Here is a 15,608-nt window from a genome sequence, read left to right as displayed (position 1 = left end):
TTTAACCGGTCCTACTTTGTACATACTATACAACATATGTATATTGTAATATAAGTCATTTTATCTATATGCCTACATATACAGAGTAAGTCAATCAAAATAGAAATCCAACATATTCAGCCCCCATAATTAAGATTATTACGCCCGCGGCCAAAACGCCAATCCAATCACAACGTGCCTTGTGGTCCCGCTGATCAATTCCACTTTGGGCACTTCTCTGTGAGCCTTTGAAGGCTGAGTGGTAGGCTTAGACGAAAATGTTCCGTGTAGGCTTCGGGATATTTAGCCCCCAAATGCTATTGAGCATATTATTTTTATTATTTACGTTGGTTATTGAGCCTCAAAATACTTGGTACACTGTATACATCTTAGTGTTATCCCTGAATAGGATATATCCTCTATTCCTTTCAAAGCTACATTTAGAGCAATAGATACACTATCACAACCCTAACCTACTATGTGGATATCAAAAACAGAACCAAAACCATTCACGCTAGATGCTAAATATTATACACATACTCCGTACCCTAAACTATCAACAATACTGATACGCAACCTGTCCCTGATGATACTCCTGTCCCTGATGATACCCAAGCGTCTCAAAAACCTCCAAAATCCGTGTCCTCCCCATTTTCACCGCAAAAGCAAAAACAGTCTCCTTCCGACCAATCCCCCCTTTAATGAACGGATCCGCCCCATACTGCACTAAAACCTTAGCCATCTCCACCTCATCCGACAACACAGCCTTATACAACGGCGTATGCCAAGGATATCGCATAAGATCAACATCCGCACCCCGCTCAAGCAACACCCTCGCAACCTTCATATTCCCATTCAACGCCGCCACAGCCAACGCAGTCTCCCCCGTCCAATTAATAGCATCAATATCCGCCCCGCAATCAAGCAACAACTCCACAATCCGATCTTGTCCATACGTAGCAGCCTGTGACAACGCCGTCTTCCCAGTCCCCTTCCCCATATCCACGTGCGCGCCGGACGCGATCAGAATACGCACAATGCGATCATAGCCGTGTATTGCGGCGGTGGCAAGGGGGGTTTCGTATTTGCTTGCCTGGGTGTTTATGTATGCGCCGTACGAGAGTAGGAGGCGGATTATGGGTTCGTGGCCGAATGAGACCGCGGCCATTAGAGGTGTTTGGCCGGAGAGGTTGCGGGTGTTGGGGTCGGCACCTTTTTCGAGAAGGGTTTGCACCGTTGCGTATTGGTTGGCTGTTATTGCGGATATAAAGTCTTCTTTGGAGCTGGTCATTTCCCACATCATGCGGCTTATTCGGGGGGCTTTTTTAAATTGTACTGGTACTTTGAAGGGGTGAAGGTCCGTGGAGGGATTGAAGGGCTTGCGCTCGATGGGTACTGGCTTGCGCTTGATGGGTACTTTCACGGGTTCTGGTAGGTTCGTTTCGTTGTATTGTAGATTGGCCTCTGGGAGAAGTGGGATGGGGAAGGATTCGACTGGTAGCGCTTGTGACTGTGTATCTGTATCTGTAGAATCTGGAGTATCGAGCAACACTGGTATTGGGAAGGCTTCGACTGGTAACGCTTGTTTCTGCGTATCTGTGGAATCTTGGGTATCCAGCAACACTGGTATTGGGAAGTCTTCCCGTATTGTCTCTTTTTCTGAAGACGGCTGCGTTTGGCTTGAATATGATCTGCGCTTATCTGAAAATGAGAGGCCTTTCGGTGGCAGCGGGAGGAATGGAAGGCCAGTCGGTTCATTTGCTAGCCAGTCATTGTCATCCAGGCTTCTCTGGCGTTCCAACTCTAGATTCGGTGCTGGCTCCATAGACTCATGGGCTTCCTCCGCTGATGCCAAAATCTCCTTGTTAACAGGCAGTGGGCCATCTGTCTCTATTATCTTTCGAAGAGTTGAGATAACGAAATCATGGCTCAGAGTCAACAAATCCGAAGCAATACCAGTACCAACCAACTCTCCCTGTAACCGAGTCCAAGCTTCATTTTCCTCGGGATTTGAAGAATCATTCAAAACGCCAGAGATAACAGAAGCTTCACTCTTGCCAGCGTGAATATTATCCACAAAACGCCTCAGTGCATTTTCGATGATCTTCTGTGATGATCTATATCAATGTTAAAATCCACACAAATTCAAAGAACATCATCGCGAACACACATCATCATATTTAAATTCACCTCACTAAGTCCAAAAATAACCGACGAGAGGCGCGCACGTATCTCGGAAATCAGACTCTGAGCCCCGAGAGTATCTGGATGTGACACCAGCTTCTGCAATTCCTGCAGAACGACATGACAGCTCTGCAATCTTTTTTTCAAGACTGTGAAATGGGCGCATTCTGACAGAGAGAAGGTATACGTCTCGGTCGCATTTAACAGTTCCAGAAGCAGCTCAAGCTCATTTTGGGCCTGGTTCGTTAGGGATGTTGACCCGCGTATTGAGTCATACAAGGAGGCGGTTAATAGTCGGATTGCTGTGGTTTGGTGGCACAGCTGTCTAACTGGTAGTGAATACATGTTGAGCTTTACAGACAAGCAACCCTGAGGTCCACAGGCGAATATGACATTCAGAGGCCCGTGCAGCAACTTTTGGCCCCATCTTCCATGGGATGTTTGGTGATTATGTCATGGATGTAAGACATGAGATGTGAGATATCAATATTGACCAAGTTGATAATCATTCGTAAGACTATTCCGTACCCGAATACTGCTTCTCTTAACACATGTTGAGGCTTTGGTTTTATTGTTAGATATGAATTCATGTCACCCCCTATCTATCCATTGACAACAACTCCTCCGTTAGGATGCAAGCTTTGGCCAGAGATAAAGCTACTATCCTGACTGGCAAGGAAAACGAAACATGTTGCAACCTCACTGGGCTGTCCTGGGCGACCCATCGGGGTGGCACTGAACTGCTCTTGGGCGCTAGTATTCATGGTGGCCGGAATAAGAGGAGTCCAGACTATATATTTGTCAGTTATATAAATATTTTCGAGAGTATTTTGAACTTACTTGGTCCAGGACACACGCAATTCACCCGGATGCCATTTTTGACTTGCTGGTTGGACAATCCCCTAGTGAAGGCGACAATTGCTCCCTTGGTTGCCGTGTAGTCAAGCAGATCAGGGCGACCGATATAATGGTTCACAGATGCGCAGTTTATGATGGTTGAGCCGCTCTTTAGGTGAGGAATCGTGTACTTTGAGAGGTAGAAGATAGGATGGATGTTAGTGTCGAATGTGCTTTGCCATTGAGACCTGAAAGATACGTCAATAGAAGAACTCGATCGAAAATAGAGTATACATACTCATCTAGATCCTTGATGTCGTCAATCATAGTCTGAGTCCCAGCATTATTGACTAGGATATCAATACTACCCAGATTCTTGAGGGCTGCGTCAACCACCGCTTGGCAATTCTTTGCATCTCGAAGGTCAGTGGGGAAGCAATAACATTTCCCCCCGTTTGCTTCCACTTGTTTTTTGGTCTTCTGCGCGTCTTTTTCCTCTTCGGGCAGGTATGTAATCAAGCTAGAAGCCCCTTCCATAGCAAACAGGATGGCAACTGCGCGACCGATCCCTGAATCACCACCAGTGATGATAGCATTTTTCCCTGAAAGCTTCCCCGCCGCTTTGTAGGTCTGATACCCGCCATCCTCAGTTGGAAGCTTTGTCGAGACAGGCTTTGGATTTTCCATATCAGCCTGTAAGCCGGGCTTTTGGTGGTGCTCAACAGGGATTTGGTGACCTGTAGTTTTTATTAAAACGTGAATAATTATATCGATTTGAACATTGGCTTACCCTGTTGGAATTGAGATTGAGGGCCCCGAGAGGGCTTTTCCACTTCCTTTTGCATAGTAGTTCAGACTGTTATTATTAGTTACGGTAGTAAGAAGTAGTGAGAGAAGATGGAACAAGATGGAAATTGTTATGGTAAGAATAGCAGCTGAGCTTCTAAATAGTAAAATTTGTGATACCGTCAATGTGACGTCTATTCAAACAATCCGGAAAAGGTTTCAACCCCATCCAATTTCACTCCCAAAGACCTTTAAACCTGCGTTTATCCAAAATCCTGTTCTCTTGGCCCGATGATGTAAGCATCCCAACTATGACGCTTATTGTTCACAATAATAGAGCTACTTTGGCCAACGTCTTTTTTTTTCCATAGCTTGGAAGTTGGATACAAGGCTATAGCAGGTATTTTCAGCCTGTGTACCATGGCAAACTACGGGGCATATACCTGCTCGACATACTCGACATACTCGACATGCCATGCGCCAAGATGACTTCCGCAGTGTAAAATGAGGAGGATGACGAAAATGAACGTTATATGGTCAAGAAACTCCTTGATGAAGTCTTATATAATATCTATGGTACCCGTATTAGACATCATGTAGTCAGTCTTTCCTTTCGGCATATATAGACACCGACTCTTACTACAGCACACTACTTACGCGTTACGGAAATCCAGTAGAAAGGCTTTTGCCAAGAAGTTTCAATTTCCAACTTGTTCCTTTACGAGCGATCATGGTAAGCGGATCATAACTATAACACAATTTTGATGGGTGCACATTGTACCTACAGCTGAAGAGCTTCTTTCTCCTAACGTGCACACAGCAGACTATGTAGACAACATTTATACTATGCCAGATTTATTAACACTTGTACAATTATAGCTGATCCACTAGCTTAAATAAGGTTATACAGGTAAACACCTGGTCTAGCATTGACTTTGCCGCTTCGTGTCTCCCGAGAATTTTATATCCACTCAGATCTTATGTTCATCCCGTTTCTCAGACAAAGACTTAGATCCATACCATCCTTGTCACCTTGTCGACGATAAGCTTGACGTCACGCCAACTGTATTGTGCTGATTTGCTACAAATCCGCTATATACCACATACTTACATCATAAGGCGTTGAAACATAAAAACCGAGAATCATTATATTATAGCCCAATTCTTTGCTAATTCCCAGCCTGGAAAGGAATTTTCATAATGAGCACCTCTTCACACGCTAATAACGCCGCAAATGCCAAACAGGGTGCTTATCATCCCTCAGACCCTAGCAGAGGCGCCCCAACCAACACGGACGTATGTTTGCCATTATCTAGCACTCACAAGAGTACCCCGTATTAATTAAGTCTACAGTATCAACTCGGTCGCAAAGTCGAAGGGACTGACCCGCACCCTGAATACCACGCAAAGGCATTCCCTCCCGGTACAGCCCCAGCAAGCAACTCCTATGCCTCAAACCCTGTCTCCGCAGTCCCCGGTCAAGCCAACGAGCTCAATATGGCCGCGGTAGAAGAAAATGATGGCACCTACACATCAGCTGCGGATACATTAGCAGCAGCCACCTCGGAGAGTGTGAATCGCGGCATGGGCAGACCGATGCAGGGCGAGACCAGCAACGAGCTCAGAAATAATGGGCAGCACCACCGCAAAAGGGATACGCCCGGCCTAGAAGGTGTTGGTACCTATAGGCAAAATCGTGGTGTTGAACGTCGGTTCGCGGAGCAGCGTGGTCTCGAGAAAGAAGAGGCTGTCGTGAGTGGCACACATGGCGACAAGCTTGACCGTCCCGCTGAACAGCGACATCCTGATGAAGCCTGAGTTTATTGGGATCAGACATGGAAATACAGTCACCCATCTATCATATAGGGGGTAACAGAGCAGAACTGATATAGCTTCTTCATGCGAAAGCTGTTCTTTCCACTGATGTTTCGATGGAAGATTATTCCCGGGTTTTTAACATAAAAATAAAATTTCGAGTGCGTTATCTAAACATTTGGTTTCGTAAAATCTGATCATATAATTACTTTCTCAATAACTACGTAGTTCAGACGAATACAGGTCAGAATGTGGCTAACGGTAACATCATGATTCTTTGTCTTGTCCAAAAACTTGACAAAGGAATGTGATATATTCATTCCTTTATTAATGTAATGAACAAAGCCTTTGAGAACCCAAATCGATGCTAACTGAAAAGGCATAAATAGATGGCTTCTCCCATCTCATCAAGCTATCCTTCCCATCATCTACACCAAAAACCCACGGTAAGCAAACCTACAACCATTCACTCTACTAATCAATCCCCCAGTCTATTTCTCACCACACACAGTCAATATGAGCTCAAATAAATATCCAAGCAATGAGGAGGTTAACAGGATGGACTACGAAAAGCGATTCCTCACCGCAGGCGCCTGCTTCAAGTCCACACTCTACCATGAGTTCCGGTTCCTAGGTCTTGGAGATGGTCTCCGCTCCGAGATACTTCCAGTCCTCCACAAGCTAGTTAGGCTACTAAAAGCCATCTTTGTCCTGGGCAAGGAGATGGCACGGACATGTCCGCGCTGTCGTACTGTTCGCAATAGGCCCAAGGACCACTTCTTGGCTGAGTTTGAGCGTCTGTGTCGCGAGCGCATCATGGCCCCCTTGCTGAAAGCCATTGCTGACCTTGAAACCGATCAGATGGCGATGGAGCCCAAGGCTAGCGTTGACTTTATCGTCGCTTCGGATTTGGATGATATTCGTCCGAGTACTATCTTGCTCACTAACAGGCCGCTGCCTGTGGATATGACTTCCGGTATGCCACTTCAGCACACTTCTCCTCGTCCATGAGGTGTTCTTAGTTTTATTTGTTATTGAATAGATCAGGTGTATATGTTGAACTTTTCTTTGTAGACCTTCAAATAACACGAGGTAGGGGCTTAAGAATTTGAGCTAGAACACAAGCCATTTCGTGTATATCCCAATAGAAAAGCTACAATGGGCAAGTTCAAAACAGTTGCCCGAAGTCTGCCCAGCTCCAGTAAGTCTTTCTATTCTGAAAGCACGACATAAATACTAGGGATTAGACTGCAGTTCAATTGATAATCTCTCAATATATCAATTCTCCGTTGAGAATTCTCATGTACTATCTCTAATAGCCAAAATACTTGAAATAGCCTTGGAAATATAATATTTTGCTAGCTTTTACCTTCAATAGATAATGCAATAGCCAAGTCTAGACAGGACTAGTGAAGTAGGATCAAGTTGCACAGACATGTCTCAGATCTACAAAATTGGCAGTTCTAGGCCCAACAGCACTTTCAAAGTATTAATTCCCTATTAACTAGACTGTTCTAAGCGGGTACCTGTTTAATTGTGTAACTAACATAAATATAGAAAATATAGTACTCTCGGTGAGAAAATACGATCAAAGTCCTAGCTCGGAGTAGATAACTCCCCACGAAATTTGCCACTACGTCATGAATTAGATTTGTGTTCAAAGCACCAGAATCTAACATTCAAAAGGATCTTGAGATGTTAATTATCTTAATTCTCTATATCAAGAAGAGTTATATGTTATAAGCGTGTAGTAGATAGTCATAGTATGTTCTGAAAACAGCTTTGTACCTGGCGGATCCGTTCCCGTCGCTCCACATCTCCACTGGAGCTTGGATGCTGTGCTATGTGCTATGCAGTGCTATGCATTTAATAAGGAAGAAGACTGAGAATACTGAAAAGACTGAAACAGATTTCAAATATAAAAACGAAAAGAGAGAAGAAAAAAAAAAGAGAAGGACAAAGCGTTGAGGGGTTGATGTCACATGGGTCCCCGCTAGATTTCCTTGATCTGGACCTCCCCATCTTCCCTCCTCTCCAAGCTCTCCCCACCAGATATGTCTTCTACAATTGACTCAAATATTCCCAATGATGGTACAGGTAAGCTTGCGACCAATGCTAAATTCAAATGTGATCCCGATTCTAAACAAAAATAGGTGTTATCCAGCTCGATCCTTGGTTGGAACCTCATCGCGATGTCTTGAAACACAGATACCAGGTAGTCGAGAAATGGACCAAGACCATCAAAGAGACGGAGGGTGGCTTGGATAAGTTCAGCAAGGTGAATTCATGTCCATTGGTTACTATTCTCTGTACTAACACGCTTATCAGGGCTACGAAACCTTCGGACTTCATGCGCAACCCAGCGGAGAGATCAAATACCAAGAATGGGCACCCAACGCAAAGGAGGCTTCATTAGTCGGCGAGTTTAGTACGTTGTGTACTGCCCATATTCAAGGAGCTAGAACTGAGACTGGCAGACAACTGGGACGTCAATGCCAACCCCATGACGAAGAACAGCTTCGGCATCTGGAATGTAACGGTACCAGCGAAGAACGGCGTTGCCGCTATTCCCCACGACAGCAAGATCAAGGTAAGCACATCAGTCCTATGGATAATAGAGCAAACCCACTAAGAATCGCAACAGATCACAATGGTGCTCCCCAGCGGCGAGCGCATTTACCGAATCCCTGCTTGGATCAAGCGTGTGGTGCAAGACCTGAGCGTGTCGCCTGCATATGATGCCGTTTTCTGGAACCCGCCCGCAGATGAGGTATACAAGTTCCAGCACACGCGGCCCAAGAAGCCCGAGAGCCTGCGCATCTATGAGGCCCATGTCGGCATCTCGTCGCCGGAGACTAGAGTCGCTACATACAAGGAGTTTACCAAGAACATGCTGCCCCGTATTAAGTATCTGGGGTACAATGCGATCCAGCTAATGGCCATCATGGAACATGCATACTATGCTAGCTTCGGGTACCAGGTGAACAACTTCTTCGCGGCGAGCAGTCGCTACGGATCACCAGAGGATCTGAAGGAGCTTGTTGATACAGCTCACAGTATGGGGTTGGTTGTGCTGCTCGATGTGGTTCACAGCCATGCGTCCAAGAACGTCATTGATGGACTCAATGAGTTTGATGGAACAGATCACCTCTACTTCCATGGCGGTGCGAAGGGCCGTCATGAGCTCTGGGACAGCCGTCTGTTCAATTATGGAAGCCACGAGGTGCTGCGTTTCCTTTTGAGTAATCTGCGCTTCTGGATGGAAGAGTATAAATTCGATGGATACCGCTTCGACGGTGTGACCAGTATGCTCTATACGCACCATGGTATCGGAACGTACGTACATTCTTCTGCTACCATTTAGAATTATACTAATCGAAGAAACAGCGGCTTCTCTGGTGGATACCACGAGTACTTCGGGCCATCCGTCGATGAGGAGGGCGTCACATACCTCACCCTCGCCAACGAGATGCTGCATGAACTCTATCCAGATTGCATCACAGTCGCAGAGGATGTCTCCGGCATGCCTGCACTATGTCTACCTCATGCACTAGGCGGTGCCGGCTTCGACTACCGCCTCGCAATGGCCGTCCCAGACATGTGGATCAAGCTCTTGAAGGAAAGCACAGACGACGAGTGGGACATGGCCAACATCTCCTTCACACTCACCAACCGTCGCCACGGCGAGAAGACCATTGCCTACGCCGAGAGCCACGACCAAGCGTAAGCCTAAAATCCCACACCTCCAAAATCCCCATTCATCCAACTAACACACACAGTCTCGTCGGCGACAAAACCCTAATGATGTGGCTCTGCGACAAAGAGATGTACACACACATGTCGACACTAACCGAGTTCACCCCTGTAATCGAACGCGGCATGGCCCTACACAAAATGATCCGACTAGTAACCCACGCCCTCGGCGGCGAAGGCTACCTAAACTTCGAAGGCAACGAATTCGGACACCCCGAATGGCTCGACTTCCCACGCGCCGGCAACGACAACTCCTTCTGGTACGCACGACGTCAACTAAACCTAACCGAAGACCCCCTTCTACGGTACCACTTCCTGAACGACTTCGACCGCGGAATGCAGCTGGCCGAGCAGAAGTACGGATGGCTTTCTGCGCCGCAGGCGTATATCAGTCTGAAGAACGAGAGCGACAAGGTACTCGTCTTTGAGCGGGCTGGACTGCTCTGGATCTTCAATTTCAATTCTAAGAAGAGCTTTACCGATTACCGTGTCGGTGTCGATGTCCCCGGTACCTACCGTATTGTCCTTGATACTGATGATAAGGAGTTTGGTGGGCTGGGACGGAATGTTAAGGAGACGCGCTTCTTTACTACCGATCTGGAGTGGAATGGGAGGGGGAATTTCGTGCAGGTTTATATTCCTACCAGGACTGCTTTGGTATGTTGTCTTTCATATTTCTACCTCTTCCCCTTATTTTTCATATCTGCTGACTTCCCTTACAGGTTCTGGCTCTGGAAGATACTCTGTAATGTGAACGCCGATTCATGTCTGTCTTTCATGCAACCGTATCGAAGATAGTTCTGGTATCGGGTGTTCTTCCCTACTGGCGTGATTCGACCTGACTTCTTCATTGTAATGTTCTGCATTTTGTTTTTAATCATATCTGCTATCTATATCTAGCACAGTCTCATATCATATACACTGTTTTCTAATACATCTTGCATTGTAGACTGGATAGAAAGAAGATGTTTGTATTGCAGGATTCCTGTAGGTATAGAAAGATCATCTCAGAGAATAACTTGAACATCCAGTTTAGGATATAGCCTAGACAAGAATGAACAGCTACATACAGACAAGACCTGCCTGAATGATATGTGCATCTCTATACAGTCAACTACATCTACATCTACACAAATCAGGACTTCATCACAAAGGAAATGTCGAGAATCAGGTTTTGAACTCTAAATACACAAAATAATGAAACAGGCCGGTCAAGGGGGGTTGTGTAAGGTATCTCTCCAATCCAGACCGGCTTTGAAATCCCATCAAACGCTAAGATAGAACACATCAAGCTCCCCCAAACCACCTAAGAAACCCCCAACTCCTCAATCCCAACCACCACGATTCTGCTCTCAATCCCAGACATTTCATATTCCCTTGCTCGGGTTCCTTTCGGATCGAGTCTAGAAAGAAACAACCCAGTGATTCCAACGTTGACGCGACCATGCAGTAAAAAAGTGAAATCAAATCCCTTCATTGTTGCACTGGTGTTTCTCCCTTAAGGATAATGTACATGGTAATATACACGCCTCGAAAAGGGAAATGATGTTGTCGCGTACAACGTTGGAACATTTTGGGGTGTTCTGACAAAGGGAATTAAATGGAGAAAACAAGAGAGAATAGGTGGAGGGACAGAGAAAAGAAGAAACTTGAAGATGGAAGGGGGAAGTTAAGACGGCGCTAGCTAGCAAATGACAAAATTACATTTAGGCCTTGTTCTCAAGCTCAGCCAGAATCTTCTCACCCTTAGCGCGAGCAGCGTTGATGTCACCAACCATGTAGAAGGCGGCCTCGGGGAGGTCGTCACCCTCACCAGCAATGATGGCCTTGAAGGAGGCAATGGTGTCCTTCAAGTCAACAAGGGTACCCTCGATACCAGTGAAGACCTGGGCGACGGCGAAGGGCTGGGACAGGAAACGCTGGAGCTTACGGGCACGCTCGACAGTGAGCTTATCAGCCTCAGACAACTCATCCATACCGAGAATAGCAATGATATCCTGGAGGGACTTGTACTCCTGGAGCATCTGCTGGACACGGGTGGCGGTGTGGTAGTGCTCCTCACCGATGATACGGGGGTCGAGCATACGGGACTTGGAGTCAAGGGGATCGACAGCGGGGTAGATACCCAACTCGGAGATACCACGGGACAACACAGTGGTGGCGTCCAAGTGAGCGAAGGTGGTAGCGGGGGCAGGATCAGTCAGATCGTCAGCGGGCACGTAGACGGCCTGGACGGAAGTGATAGATCCCTTCTGGGTGGTGGTAATACGCTCCTGCATGACACCCATGTCAACAGCCAGGGTAGGCTGGTAACCGACGGCAGAGGGAATACGACCGAGAAGGGCAGACACCTCGGAACCGGCCTGGGTGAAACGGAAAATGTTGTCAATGAAGAGCAGCACATCCTGACCCTCCTCATCACGGAAGTACTCGGCAATGGTGAGACCAGTCAAGGCAACACGGGCACGGGCACCGGGGGGCTCGTTCATCTGACCGAAGACAAGGGCGACCTTGGATTCACCCTCAAGCTGGATGACACCGGTCTCCTGCATCTCGTGGTACAGATCGTTACCCTCACGGGTACGCTCACCGACACCACAGAACACGGAGTAACCACCGTGGGCCTTGGCAATGTTGTTCTAAATGGTCAAAAAGTATAAGCATTTCATGCCATTTTCAAGGGGAAAGATGGGTAAATCCTTACAATCAGCTCCTGAATGAACACAGTCTTACCGACACCGGCACCACCGAAGAGACCAATCTTACCACCACGGGCGTAGGGGGCGAGCAAGTCGACGACCTTGATACCGGTGACGAGAATCTCGGCAGAGGTGGACTGGTCGACGAAAGCAGGGGGCTCGGCGTGGATGGGAGCGAACTTGGTGGCCTTGACGGGACCACGCTCATCAATGGGGTCACCAGTGACGTTGATGATACGGCCGAGAGTGGCAGGGCCGACGGGGATGGTGATGGGAGCACCAGTGTCAGTGGCAACGACACCACGGGAGAGACCCTCGGTACCTTCACATAAACGTTAGTTGAAGCTCTAATATACGGTAGGGGCACACTCAGTGGGTCCCCCGATCGGGTAGGGAACGACACGGTGGCCGAAGAAAGGGGGATGAAGGGGGACAAGCTTACCGTCCATGGCAATAGTACGGACGACATTCTCACCCAAGTGTTGCTATAATGCCATTGTTAGCTTTTGCGATTTGATACAAGGTTTCAGCCAATCAGATCACGTACAGCAACCTCCAGAACGAGCTTCTGGCCGTTGTTGGTGGTGGTAATGGCGTTGTAAATGGCAGGGAGCTTCTCGCCGCTGAACTTCACTGTAAAATGGCGAATAGAAAGTCAGATACGGTTTTGTTGATGATTTTGGGATTGATTTCGATGGTTTCGGTGATGGATTGGGTCCAGGGAAAAGATTTTCGCGAGGTCCCCATTCCTTCAGGAGTCGACAACACGTACCGTCAACGACGGCACCAATGACCTGGTGAACCTTTCCGGTCAAGGAAGCATCGGAGCTAGCGAAACGGGCAAGAGCCGGGAGAGCATTGGAGCGGATGGACTGGCCGCGGGCGACGGGGGTCGTCCGGGCAAAAGCAGCCCTCCCAAAGGACCGGGCGAGACCGCTAAAGTAATTAAAAAAATTAGTTTTTCCAAAATGTAAAATGAGAGCAAGATATAAAATCATACCTCTTGAACATAATGACGGTGTTGAAGAGTGTGATGAAAGGGAGAGGTGAGGTTGGAACGGGAAAAGAGGGAAGAAGAGGAAGGGAAGAGGTTGGTGGATGGGGACTGGTCGCCCTTAGCCTTTCCGGGGCGGTTTTGCCGACAGATCCCGTGATGAACCGAGCACCAATTTGAGCTTTCTACAAGTTAAAGAGCTTAATTTTCTTATTTAGAATGGATTTTTGTTATATAAATATCAAGTCTGATCACTATGAATTCTCAAAATATTCCACACTAATATCCCGTGGTGAGGTGGTGACCGAGGAAGCTCAGCCCGTCCTGGAATTCGCGCACACACACCGGGGCTTGGCGGCCGGGTGCAGGATAGTTTTCTTAAATATGAAACCTTGATATACGGAGTATGAAGAGAGCTATTAGAAGTACGGAGTAGTATTAAAATGTTTTATATATCAAAGTCAATGGTCCTTTGGTCCGAATTTATCCATCGGAAAATCTCTGACGTGTTGGGGGGTCAACCAGTTCCGAGAAAAATATGGAATTTATATAGAAAACCTAAGCAGGTATATACTTATTTTGAAGCTAGTATATTCATTATATTCATTATGTTCATTATATTATAATTACAATTATGACTATAATTCATAATCTATTTCTATTTTATATCTCCATACGTAGAAACCCTTCTCATCAACGTGTCCCGCAGGGATTCTCCGCACTTACGTTGCTTCCGAATCACTCCGTAAGACCACGCCATCTCGGAAACAAAACATACACATAGTTTTATAGAAATCCAAAACACATTCTCTATGGCTACAAAAGAGATACATTGATTATAGCACAGTACGGGATACACGCATTTTCCAATGCTTGCCAAAAAAGATATGGGGGAAACAATCGACAGCCGCGCGCACGGAGGTCCATCCTTCGATACAAAGACATGCTGAACATGGCTATGAAAAGAGCTTGGAATAAAAACGACTTCTAGGTCGTGCAATGGATGCCGTCCGCCCTGCGTAGATGTCAAATCAGTCCCGGTCGGGCGATCAGTACATCTATGACTTCTCGGCAGGAGGGCTCTGGACGAAGCCCTTGCCTTCGTAACCCTCTTTGCTGATACCGTGAATGGGGTTGATCTTCTCTTTCTATAGTCGGATAGGTTAGCATCGTCCAATTTAGCTGGGGCAGAGACTTCTCCCGATTGCGGTCGAAAAGATTGCAGTCGGAAAGGGAGGAGGAATATATGTACCAGAGCATATTCGTTGGAGGCCTCCTGCCACTCCTTGGACATAGTACCGGGCTGCTTTCCGGCGAAGGAGTGGATACCGTAGAAGATAGCAACGGAAACGGCAGTGAGCTGAGCGACCTTGAAGAACACGCGCAGGCCCTCACCCTTGGGGGCCTGGGCGCGAGGGCCGTGGGCACCGAAGGCAATGTAGTAAGCTGTAGAGGAAGAATTGAGGTTAGCGAAAAACGCTACTTGCAAAAGACAATCGTGGAGGTTCGAGGGGTTGAGGGTCATCCCGAGATAGATAACCTCGGAAGCCTCAGGGTAGTCGAAGAAAAAGGCTATATTTCAAGCACACGTGTTCTAAGAATAGCACGTACCGGCCTTCTTCTCCTGCAGAGTCATCTGGTGCCAGTCGACCTTCATGCGGTCACGGAGCTGCATCCAGAGCTCGGCCTGCTCCTGAGGGGGCATGACCTCCCAGCGCTTCTCGATGTTGGCGAGGGTAGGGTTGGGAATAGCATGGTCCGAAGCAGCGCGGGTCTGCACAGCGTTCACAGCAGTGGGGGCAGCACGGATGGCCGCGGTGCTGCGAGGGACAGCGCGAGAGACGGTGCGAAGAAACATTGTGCGGCAGGCGGGAGGTGGAAGCACCACGTCGAAATGAGGTTCAATTGAGGTAATTAGAGTGGGGTCGGAGGGTTAAAAGCCAGAGAGCACGCCAGGGCACGGCTTAGGAGAGAGTGGAGGAGGGTCGTGGATGGAGATATGACTTGAAGACGTTTCTTGTGGTTTGAGGTGGAAAGGCGAGGAGCCGGTCGGGACTAGTGCGGTTTGGGTTTGGCTGCCTCCTCATTGGCTCATCGCCCAAACCGGCTCTTCCTCCTAACATCATCATCATTCTCAGCCATATGGCATGATGTGATCCTTTTTTTAATGTTATTCTTTGAACCTATTTACTTTTTATTTGATTTGGACAGTTATTATGTCTCTATTCGCAAAGTTCCCCGATTTCAAATCATGTCCCTCAAGTCTTCCGGCTGTCGGAATCTTTACCCGCCTAAAAAATAGCCCAGTCAAGCAATAACCTTCACAGCAAAAGCTAGGAGTTAGTCTAGTTGCTTAACTATTCTACATTCAATAGCATGAAGCGCGAGATCTCATCACCCACCATGTGCAATATAACCAACAGGCAGCAAGATTCTGTGCCTGATTAACCAAATATCCTCAATCTGAGGCGGAAGTCATTCAGAACAATTGGAAGTTGGAAGTGAAATCAAGACTCTTCAGGCCTCTCGCGAAATAAAAAGATAGGCCAAGTCGTAACGGT

The 15,608-nt window shown here is 47.2% G+C and overlaps 6 protein-coding genes across 6 annotated transcripts; 3 read left to right on the top strand and 3 right to left on the bottom strand.

Annotated features, from left to right (window-relative positions):
* Window positions 1-535: 535 nt before the first annotated feature.
* PGRI_010640 (Short-chain dehydrogenase/reductase SDR) lies at window positions 536-3,845 on the bottom strand (the record flags this gene model as incomplete). Its single annotated transcript, XM_040788777.1, has 6 exons — window positions 536-2,096; window positions 2,150-2,465; window positions 2,867-2,953; window positions 3,004-3,248; window positions 3,299-3,737; window positions 3,791-3,845. 6 exons carry the CDS (start codon window positions 3,843-3,845, stop codon window positions 536-538), a joined length of 2,703 nt encoding a protein of 900 aa, XP_040645730.1.
* A 1,141-nt stretch (window positions 3,846-4,986) lies between these two features.
* On the top strand, window positions 4,987-5,604 carry PGRI_010630 (uncharacterized protein; the record flags this gene model as incomplete). The annotated part of the gene is made up of 2 exons (XM_040788776.1): window positions 4,987-5,082; window positions 5,140-5,604. The coding sequence occupies 2 exons, from the start codon at window positions 4,987-4,989 to the stop codon at window positions 5,602-5,604; spliced, it is 561 nt and encodes a 186-aa protein (XP_040645729.1).
* Window positions 5,605-6,117: 513 nt separating this feature from the next.
* On the top strand, window positions 6,118-6,612 carry PGRI_010620 (uncharacterized protein; the record flags this gene model as incomplete). The annotated part of the gene is made up of 1 exon (XM_040788775.1): window positions 6,118-6,612. One exon carries the CDS (start codon window positions 6,118-6,120, stop codon window positions 6,610-6,612), a length of 495 nt encoding a protein of 164 aa, XP_040645728.1.
* A 1,043-nt stretch (window positions 6,613-7,655) lies between these two features.
* On the top strand, window positions 7,656-10,103 carry PGRI_010610 (1,4-alpha-glucan branching enzyme GLC3; the record flags this gene model as incomplete). Its single annotated transcript, XM_040788774.1, has 8 exons — window positions 7,656-7,698; window positions 7,755-7,879; window positions 7,930-8,029; window positions 8,079-8,191; window positions 8,246-8,937; window positions 8,989-9,324; window positions 9,381-10,011; window positions 10,077-10,103. The coding sequence occupies 8 exons, from the start codon at window positions 7,656-7,658 to the stop codon at window positions 10,101-10,103; spliced, it is 2,067 nt and encodes a 688-aa protein (XP_040645727.1).
* A 957-nt stretch (window positions 10,104-11,060) lies between these two features.
* PGRI_010600 (F1F0 ATP synthase subunit beta) lies at window positions 11,061-13,064 on the bottom strand (the record flags this gene model as incomplete). The annotated part of the gene is made up of 6 exons (XM_040788773.1): window positions 11,061-11,993; window positions 12,059-12,375; window positions 12,496-12,538; window positions 12,601-12,686; window positions 12,826-12,989; window positions 13,054-13,064. The coding sequence occupies 6 exons, from the start codon at window positions 13,062-13,064 to the stop codon at window positions 11,061-11,063; spliced, it is 1,554 nt and encodes a 517-aa protein (XP_040645726.1).
* A 1,041-nt stretch (window positions 13,065-14,105) lies between these two features.
* PGRI_010590 (cytochrome c oxidase subunit IV family protein) lies at window positions 14,106-14,905 on the bottom strand (the record flags this gene model as incomplete). The annotated part of the gene is made up of 3 exons (XM_040788772.1): window positions 14,106-14,195; window positions 14,300-14,619; window positions 14,659-14,905. 3 exons carry the CDS (start codon window positions 14,903-14,905, stop codon window positions 14,106-14,108), a joined length of 657 nt encoding a protein of 218 aa, XP_040645725.1.
* Window positions 14,906-15,608: the final 703 nt, after the last annotated feature.

This window comes from Penicillium griseofulvum, assembly GCF_001561935.1.
Source record: "Penicillium griseofulvum strain PG3 chromosome Unknown contig_80, whole genome shotgun sequence".
NCBI lineage: Eukaryota > Fungi > Ascomycota > Eurotiomycetes > Eurotiales > Aspergillaceae > Penicillium > Penicillium griseofulvum.
The sequence above is the reverse complement of the archived record's forward strand: the minus strand, read 5'-3'. Positions and strand labels throughout refer to the sequence as shown.